Source organism: Sarcophilus harrisii, chromosome 1 (assembly GCF_902635505.1).
Source record: "Sarcophilus harrisii chromosome 1, mSarHar1.11, whole genome shotgun sequence".
In the NCBI taxonomy this organism is placed as follows: Eukaryota; Metazoa; Chordata; class Mammalia; order Dasyuromorphia; family Dasyuridae; genus Sarcophilus; species Sarcophilus harrisii.
The window spans coordinates 3,345,166-3,354,268 of NC_045426.1; the positions used below are offsets into that span (position 1 = coordinate 3,345,166).

The 9,103-nt window shown below is 61.4% G+C and overlaps 1 protein-coding gene across 1 annotated transcript in view; it reads left to right on the forward strand.

Annotated features, from left to right (window-relative positions):
- Window positions 1–6,925, forward strand: part of CTDSPL (CTD small phosphatase like) — a 49,574-nt gene extending 42,649 nt beyond the window's left edge. The window contains exons 7-11 of the mRNA XM_031963691.1: window positions 2,827–3,134; window positions 3,276–3,464; window positions 4,109–4,188; window positions 5,137–5,301; window positions 6,178–6,925. Coding sequence (XP_031819551.1) covers window positions 2,827–3,134; window positions 3,276–3,464; window positions 4,109–4,188; window positions 5,137–5,301; window positions 6,178–6,404 — 969 coding nt within the window. The 3' untranslated portion in view covers window positions 6,405–6,925. The remainder of the gene's footprint in view (window positions 1–2,826; window positions 3,135–3,275; window positions 3,465–4,108; window positions 4,189–5,136; window positions 5,302–6,177) is intronic.
- Window positions 6,926–9,103: the final 2,178 nt, after the last annotated feature.

Consider the following 9,103-nt stretch of genomic DNA (forward strand, 5'->3'; position numbering starts at 1 on the left):
AATCTCAAAGCTGCCGATGGGACACCAAAGCAGAGGGGCCCCTGGGAGCTGGCACAGCCTGGCTACCCATCACACACCGCAGAGCTGGGGTCAAATGCAGACAGCACGGGGGGGGGTGTTTGGGGGCCCTGCCGCAGACCCCAGGGAGAGCCTCTGGGTCCCTTCCGCCGCCACTGACCCATGAGTCTGTGATGGGGTGGAGTCGGGGGCCATGGGGAGGAGGGAAACTTCCTGCGTCCGAGACGATCCCCCTGCCCCGGCCTGAAGCCGCAGAAGGAGGCTGGGCCGACACCTGGGCTGGATGGGGAGCGCTCTCTGCAGGTCTTCGGGGTGACCTCCAGACGGGGATGCTCTGGGAGGCAGGCTCGCCCGGCTCAGAGCCGGAGGGCACTCGGCCCCAGGTTTACTTCCAAGGACCACGTTCTCTCCAGTGTTTAAACCAGGGACGGGTGCAGGTGTGCACATTCGTGGCAGTGTCTCTCGCCTGGCCTTTGTGGCAGCGGCAAAAATAGTCTCGTTCTTGTTTGTAACACGCGCCGCCCACTGGTCATTCAGGCCACTCGAAATACCCGGCCACAGAAAGTCACGGGGCACGCTGGCTGTGGGAGAACGGTTGTCTGTTCCCCACAATTCAGCAAGACTACGGGGAGCTGGACTCAGGCTAAGCGGCGGCTGCCCCGTGCCCCTGCCCCCTGTGACCTCTGTGTGGGTTCAGCCAAGGAAAGCCAGGCTCTGTTTCCCAAAAGCAATCATGTCAGCACTGCAAGAGGTGGTGCTTTAGAATACCTTCCGGGGGAGAGGCCCGAGACCACGTTTGCTGGGGGAGGGGCCCGGGCGCTGACCGGAGCTGGGATGCGGCACAGGCCGGGGCAGCTGTGGCAAGCGTCACCGAAGGCCGAGTTTACCACGAGCTAAGCCACGTCGTCGATAAGGCCACGGGAGCCGTCCTCCTGGAAAAGGCTGTGACCTGGTTCAAGTAATCCAGGATAGGCTGGGCCCATTCTCATTGGCCTATTCTTGGTTACTTGCACTCGGGCACGGCCACGCTAAGCGGCACCAGCGGCGGGAGGCCCGGAACGCCGGTGGACACCCCCGAGGACGGCCGGCTGACGCAGAGGAGCAGGAGCCGGCCCTTGGCCGGGGGCCCAGCCTGCATGGGCGAGTCACGCTGCGGAGGCGGGGATAGTGAAACCGTGTCATGTGAAAGGTCTTCCCTGCAGGCCACGGACAAGGGCCACGCTGCCCACATCCCTGCAAAAGTTCAGAGTGGGAGAGGCAGCCGAGCCCTTTCCAGCCTGCTCTGTCCGCAAATGAGTGTGAGCGCACAGGGGAGGCCGGGCCCAGGCCGCTGTGAACATGCAGGGGAGGCCGGGCCCGGGCCAGTGTGAACATGCAGGGGAGACTGGGCCCAGGCCGGTGAGTGGGGAGGCCGGGCCCAGGCCAGTGTGAGTGTCTGAGGGAGCCAGAGGCCGGGCCCAGAGCTGATTTGCTCAGAGAGAGGAGATGAGGTTCCTCTGGCTCCCTGTGTCTGGCTGGGCTCTGGCACCTGAGCAGGCCTCAGAGCTCACTGGTCTGGGGGTCTTGAATGCCTCCTCTCTTTTTTGTTTTTCCAGTTTGAAAAAGACTAGAATTCCATCTCTAATTGCTGCAAATTCTGGCGTTTGGGGAGTTTGGGTTTTTTGCTTTGGGGGTTTCCCCCACCCCCTTCCCCTTTGGCCTGGGGTCCCCTCTCTAGCTGAGTTCATCCAGGTCCACAGGTGTGAGTCCACACCTTCTTAGGGGTCTTCATGGCTCAACCCGAGAGGAAGCAGACCCCCTCCCACAGATGGGAAGCATCCCTGTGGCCCCAACTTGCTTGAGCACTGGCGCCCAGGGGAGCTGGGCAGGAGGCCCAGGTTCGTTTCACAGACTGATGCAGGGCAGCGATACTGGGGGAGGGGGAGGTGCGGGGTGCAGCCCGGGATCTCCCATGGACAGAGCCTCTGCTTGGGCGCCAAAGGCCTCGGATTTCCATCCTGGGTCTTCTAGTTTGTTGCTATGTGATCTTGGCTAAGTCACCTTTTTAGTGTTCGGTTCCCTTCCCTGTATGACCCCACTGAGCTTATGCAGCTTCTGATTCAGCGGCACTAAAATTATTCCATTTTCAAATGCTTCCGCGGACTTGGGGTCTCACTGACTGAGGAGCTTCCTCCACCGGTGCCCATTGCGACCCATCGTGCCCACCCGTCTCGTGGTTCCGTTGTCCACTGTATCCTCCGCGAGTCCCCTGGCACCCAAATGTGAAACAGAAACGGGTGTGGGGCCTCCCGGGCCCGGCTCTGGGAACTGTCGGTTCCGCCGTCCGAGGTGTGGGTTTGGCCAGGCCGGGGCGGAGGCAAGAACGAGGCGGCTTCCTCTAAGGAGCCGGAGCGTGGAGGAGGCGCTCCCTTTCTCCGGCTGCCGCTTGTCTGGCTCGGACCCCAGCCCCACTGTCGTTGAGGCCCCTCTTCCGTGACCTCCCCCTCAGAATGGAAGTTCTTGTGAGCATGGATCATGCGTTTGGAGCCGCTGCTTCTGGCACAGCGCTTGGCACAGTGGGCACAGGGAGCCAGGCTGGCACCTGCAGCACAGAGCCACGGTCAGGGCCCTTCCTTTCTCCAGAGTAGCAAAGATGGCCCCAGGAATGAGCCAGGAGGGGGGCTTGCCAGACTTCCCCCAGCCACATCATTTCCCAGGCCCGGCCAGGTGAAGGCCAGGGGCTCTCTCTGAGGGAGCGGCCCAGGGCCGGCCCTGCCCCTGCTCAGCCTCCCCCGGTCCTGGTCACTAATCGGCCCCCTCTTTTCCCAGGTCTACGTTTTGAAACGACCACACGTGGATGAATTTCTTCAGAGAATGGGACAGCTTTTTGAGTGTGTGCTTTTCACGGCCAGCCTGGCGAAGGTTTGTCCTGAGGGCAGGGGGTGGGGCTGGATTCTGGAGGAAGGGCTCTGCCCTTCTCCTGGGGGGCCTCTTAATGCCTCCCCCTCCATCTCCCTCCCTCCCTCCTCCTTCCACCCTTCCTCCTCCTTCCTCCCTCCCTCTGTGTCGGGCAGGGGTGTGTTCCGGCAGCATGTGCCTTGGGGGTTTCCATGGGGACCGGATCCCTGCCCACCCAGGCTTGGCTTACAATGGGGCCTCTGTTGGTGCTGGGGGCCTTGAGACACAGGCTGAGCGGTCTGTGGTTACCTAGCAGCGGTCAGACAGAGGAGCCCCTAAGGCCTCGAGGGCGCGCCACAGAAGGTGCACCCTGGGATTAGTGCCGTGCTGCCGTGGCAGGGACTCCTGGTGGAGCTACGGGGGGCCACCCTGGGGGGCAAGCCGGGCAGTGGGGGGAGCGAGCCGGACAGTGGGGAGGGGTGCCGGGGGCTTCTGGCCCCTCAAAGTGCCCGTGTCCAGGTGCTGGGCCTGCTTCCGCACCAGCCGACCATAGTGCCCGCTGAGTACTCGTTAGTGACTGGGGGATCGCTCCCACTGCCCACGGAGAAGCAGCCCAAAGAGGTTAAGGGCGGCCCTGGGAGCTCTGCAGGGCAGGAACACATGGGCCTTGCCACGGGGCGGGGAAGCCAGGGAAGCCCCTGAGGGGCGCGGGCTGCCCACAGCCAAGGGCATGAGCTCAGCCGGCAGGTGCTCTGGGGGCGTCCTCGGCAGGGACCCCACGTGGGGGAGGCCAGGGACCGGCGGCATCCCAAGGCAGCCCGGGAGCTGCTTCCCTCCCCAATTTCTGCTGGGCCCAGCGTGGAGGAGGCCCCCGGGGGGCCCCCACTCATTTGGAAAAGCGCTTGCCCCTTTGAGGCTAGAGCTCGGGCTGCCGTGTCTGTGTGCAGAAGCCCCCGGGAGGGCCCCCTTTCTCTCTCGCAGGGTCTAGCAGAGCCATGGGAAATGGAACCCCAAATAAATGCTGCGGGCCCCCCCCCACCCCATCTGCCTGATTGGAGAGCTGGGTCTGAGAAGAGGGGGAAGGGAGGGCCCAGCTCTCCTCTTGGGGCATCCTGGGTCCTGGAAGGCAGAGTGACAATGGGGGCCCCTGTGCGGGTAGCAATGGCTAGCCTTTGCCTTGTTTGGGCCGCTCTTGCCGGCTGGCCGCCCACAGCTGCTCCTGGGGGCCTCCCCGCCTCCGGCACAACTGCCGCAAGGGTGTTGGGGACCAGCTGGCTGGGCAGTGTCACAGACGTGGGCTGGACGGGACGGGCCCAAGGGAGGGGAGGTTGGTGTGGGCCTGGGCCCCGCGAGGGAACGCTCCGGACACGCTCTGGACTTGGGCAGGTCAGGTTTTCCCCCAGACTTTTTCCTTCTTGCCCAGAGGCCATACACTAGGCAATTCAAAGCATCATTTTGCGACCCCCCCCTTCAGTTCTGAGGGGCCCCATGTGGGGCCACAGCTGGAGAAGCTGGGCTCTCGGCGCCGAAGAGTCCGGCCGTTCCAGCACGTACCTTCCCTTCCCCAGCCAGGCCTGGTGAGCCATCCCTCCCGTGGGGGGTTGGGCAGCCTCGGCAGGCAGCGGGGCCCAGGGCTCGGGGGGCGGCCGCTCCCGCCAGCCTCTGGCCTCCCTCCCGCTCTGTTCCTCCGTGGAACATGCTGTGGTCACTTGTCTGGGCTCTGTGGCCCTCAGAGGCCCAGGATCAGGCCCCTGAGCTGCAGGACGGGCTCGTGCCGTCCCGGCCTTTGCTTGCCCTGAACTGAGGGCTCAGCAGCTGACTCCAGCCCTTAGGGACTGGCAGAAACTGCCACCTGAGGGAGTGCTTCCCCAGGGGCCCCACTCGGGCCTCTCTCAGGCAGAAGCCCTTCCTGCTCCCTCAATCCAAGGGGTGACTGCTGGTTAGGGGGAAGGACCTCGTGGAGTTCCGGTCCCCTGGACCCTGGCCCCTTCTATTGGTCTGTCCAGGAATAAGAGACGGAAAAGTACACCGTGTCCCCTTGGTCCCCCGGTGGCCCTCGAGGAGTCTAGGAAATGGTCTTCTCAGATATGAGACCAGACAAAGACGTCATGCCCGTGGTGACGGGCCCTCGCGTTCCGTGCTCTCCTAGAGCTAGGGCTTATTCCTCCTCCGCCCCTTCAGCTCAGGCCGGGCCAGGCGGCCCCTCCCCAGCCCGCCCTCAACCTCTCTTTTTCCCTAAAGTCGAGACCCGTGGCGAGCCTGCTGGACCAGCGGGCTGTTCGGCCCGGCTCTTCCAGGTCCTTGTTTCCACGAAAACTCGGAGGACCGAGCCAGCTGGGCGGGAGCTGAGCAAAGTGATCATCATCGACAACTCTCCAGCCTCTTACATCTTCCACCCAGAGAGCAGTGAAGGCTTCTGCAGCTCTTAGGCCTCCCCGAGCTCCCCTCCCAGACTGGCAGGGGCTCCTCGGGCTTGGCCCGGCCCCATCTTCTGCATTTAAAGGAGGGGCTGCACCGTGGTCAGGGAGGTTGGCACCGGTAGCTCCCCCCAGGCCCTGTGGCCCCGCTTTGGCCACCTGCCTACTTCCCAGCCCCAGAAGGGGCCCCCAAGGCCAGTGCTCCCCTATGACAGTGGGTAAACCGAGGCTCTCAGTGAAGGGACAGAGGAAGTGCAGAAGCTGGGCCGTGGTTGGAGGGGCTGAAGGTGGGGTCAGGGGGCTGCGGGGAAGAGTAACCCAGAACCCAGCCCTCCCGCTCCCCTTTTTTATGTCAGTCTGGGGAGTCCCTGGGAGGCCTCAGGGACAGGAAATGTTCTGGATGAAGGAATGCTCCCTCCCCCACCTGGGGCTGGGTGTGGCCGTCTCCCCGTGCCCGTGACTCCTGGGGGAGCCCGAGCAGGGCTCGTCCCTTCCTTTCCCATTTTGCCACTCGATTCCTGATATTAGGAGGGCCCTCCCCAAATAAAATGTCCGTCGGGAAGAGGCAGGTGGAGAGGTGAAAGTCTTTTGGGTGATGGGCTTCCCCAAGAGAAAGGAGTAGGGTGGGGGCTGGGCAAGAAGAGGCTCAGAGTGCCTGAATGGCTCCCTGATTCCACATCTGTCACCGTGTCCACGTTTCCAGGAAGCCCCTCCAAGGCCACGGCGTGGGGGGAGTCACTGGGTTGGCGGGCTCAGGTCCCCCCTGTCGCAACAGAAAAGACCAGAGTTTGTCAGCAAAGCAGATAAATGAAGGGGGTCAAGCCTGCTCCTCAGGGGTCCCCTTAGAGGTCTTGGAGGCCCTGAGTCCAGCCCCCGGCAGAGATGAGGCAGGTAAGCGAGCCGGGCCCCGGTGGCCTCCCCAGGCCCCGGGCGTTGGCTGACCGGCCATTGCGGGCTCTGTTCCAGGTTCCCGTGCAGTCCTGGTTTGACGACATGAACGACACCGAGCTGCTGGATCTGATCCCCTTCTTCGAAGGGCTGAGCCGAGAGGAGGACGTCTACGGCATGCTGCAGAAGTTCGGCCCCAGGTAGCCCTGGTCTCGTCCCTCCTTCCACCCGGCCGTGGCTGCTGCTGAAGTCGCACGCGGGCTCCGACCATCTCCGCCGTCTCCGCTTGGGAATGGACGCTGGGAGGAGGCGGGCTCTGCCAGACCTGGAAGGAAGATGAGCAGGGGCGGGCGGGCTGGCGGGCGGCCCTCGGGGCCCCGCCGAGCTTCCTGTCTGTCTCCTGCGGTGTAGTTGATCATGCCTCTTTTTAAAAAGGAAAAGAAAATCACTATTTTAAAAGGACCTCTTTTCATGAATTTCATAAATAGAAACACGTTTCCCTGGATCGCTTTTTCTTAAAACATACCAAAAAAATGAATGAATCTTGATGTGTTTCAGCAGTTGAACCCCTGCTCCTGACTGTCCTTCTTCCGATTTGACATCCAGACCTTCTCCCTCCTGTTCCTGCACAGAGCAGTTGAACGGACTCTGAGTTTCTTTCCTACTGAATGAAGTGCCTTTGGAATGTTATTTTGAGATAAAAGTTAATTTTTGTATACTGCGTATTTCCAGACATCTTTTAACTTTATTTTCTTTTAAAAAAAAAAAAAAGGAATTTTATGAGCATTGAATATATAAAAAAGGCAGAAAGAAGGGGGCCCGATGCGGGGCGGACTCCCTTTTAGCCGGCCTTCCCTGGGAATCTTTCCGGGCTTCCCCGGTTCCGTTTCACTCCATCCGGGGCCGGCCCGGAGGTTTCCCGGTTGTCGGCCCAAGCGCTCCAGGGAATGTCCCCAGGCGGGGAGGTGTGGGGTTGGTGTTTTTGCAGCGGGCACAGATCGGGCTTCCGATCCCTTCCCTCCCGCCCGGGGCGTGGCCCCATGCTTCCCCGCCCCCACCGCCATCTGGAGCCCTTTTAAACCTCAAAACCCCATTTTCTTTGAGGCCAAAAAAACTTCTACAAGTCCCTTTCAAATGGCCCCAAAGTGGATATCACCCCGAGCTTTCGGGAGCTTTTTTCATTTACGGCCCTTTGGCGGAACCCTTCGGGTGTGATATGTTCTTGCCACCGGCCACACCAAAACCCACTTGCTTTGATCTGCCAATATGGGAGACCCCGACCCGGGTGTTCCGTCCCTCTGGGAGCTAAGGACAAAAAAAGCACCTCCATGGCATCCGTTTTGTGGTAGAGAGTCCTCCCCACCGGGGCCCCCCTCGTGCCAAACAACAGGGGAAGAAGAGCGGCCCTTGAGACTTTTGGGAACGGCCCTCCGATTTGGTCACCCGGGCCAGGCCCTCATTCCCCCCAGCCCTTTGCCCTCACTGCAGAAAAAGGCCATCTGGACTAGTTTCCCAAAGAACGATTTATCAGTGGCCCTTGTCCCGCTTTTCTCCTGGAGATCTCTGGTGGAGAAGAGGGGACGGGAGAGCCCAGGTCACGTGCAGTCCAGCAGAGTTCAGAACCGGTGTTTTGCTTTAATTTGTATTGACAGGACAAGAACCTTTCCTCCAAAATGCCTCCAGCGGGCGTGACGCGGGCCCAGAACGGGCGCTCCTTTCGTGGGTGGTCAGCCTTCAGCCATTCATCCAACCAGTGATTGATTGACCCCATTGCCTTAAATGTCTGTGAATGAATGTTGATCCTAATGTTTTTCAGTTCAAGTCACCAACAGACCTTGGAACTTGCTTTCCCTGGGGATGGATTTCCGGACACAACCCAAATCATGTTCTTTTTTGCCCCCGGGACCGGAGGAAGAAGGTGAAGTTCCCGGCAGGAAGGGCCGCCCCGGCCGGGAAATTAAGCCTGGGCCCGGGCGGGTGCAAGGGCCCGAGTTTGGAGGGCCCTTCTGACCCCCGGGTTTCTTCTCCGGCTGCCTCGAGATTCCCTCTCCGTTCCCACCGGGTCAGCCAGGGCCGGACACACGGCGTCAAAGCACTACCTTTAAAAGCAAAGGCCGGAGGCCGAAAAGGGGCAAATTTTGAAAAAGGAAAACTAGGTTTTTTTTATTGCCATTTGAATTTAAGGATTGAAAAGATTAAAGGCTTGGCCCAAGCCCCTTGCCAAAAGGTCCCTGAGTTGAGTCTTATGTTGAGCCTGAGAAAGGGGCCTTCCCCCACAGGGCTGGGTTTGGGCCGCCCTTTCCTGTGGGGGTGGGATGAGAGATGCCTGGGGGTCTGGAAACCCAGTGAGGGGGGGGTTAAGCAGGGAGGGCCTGGTCCCCAGCCTGACGGGTGTCAGGGGCTGTTCTCAGACGTCTGGGAGGGTGTCTGTCGCTCCACATCGGGTTTTCCGAGCAGTGTCTTTGTTCATCGAGAAGAAAGGTTCCCCTGCTCCGCTGGGCCAGCGGAAGGGATGATCCCATCCTCGGGGCACCAGGAGAGGCCGATGAGGCGGACATGGAGGTGAGGGAGCCAGGGATGGGCGGGCACAGCCTTCTCCATTTGTCACCTTCTGACCCACACCGAGCTGCGACCCCCGTTGGGGAGCTTCCCAGCCACTGATGTCCACGGTGCTGGGTCGGGCGGGAGGAGGTGGCAGCTGCCCGGGCTTCTCTTGGCTAACTATGCAACCTGAGCTGTGCGGTCTTTGTTATGTTGTGCTGTGAGTCGGTGCCATCTGCCTTTGGCCTGTTCCAGAGCTTTGCAGGTGGAGGCCCGGGGCAGGGGCTTTCCGGGCCGGGTGGCTCTGGATCTATGTGGGAAGGAGCCTAGGAGTGCCGGCCAAGGAGGGCCGCACTAGAGGG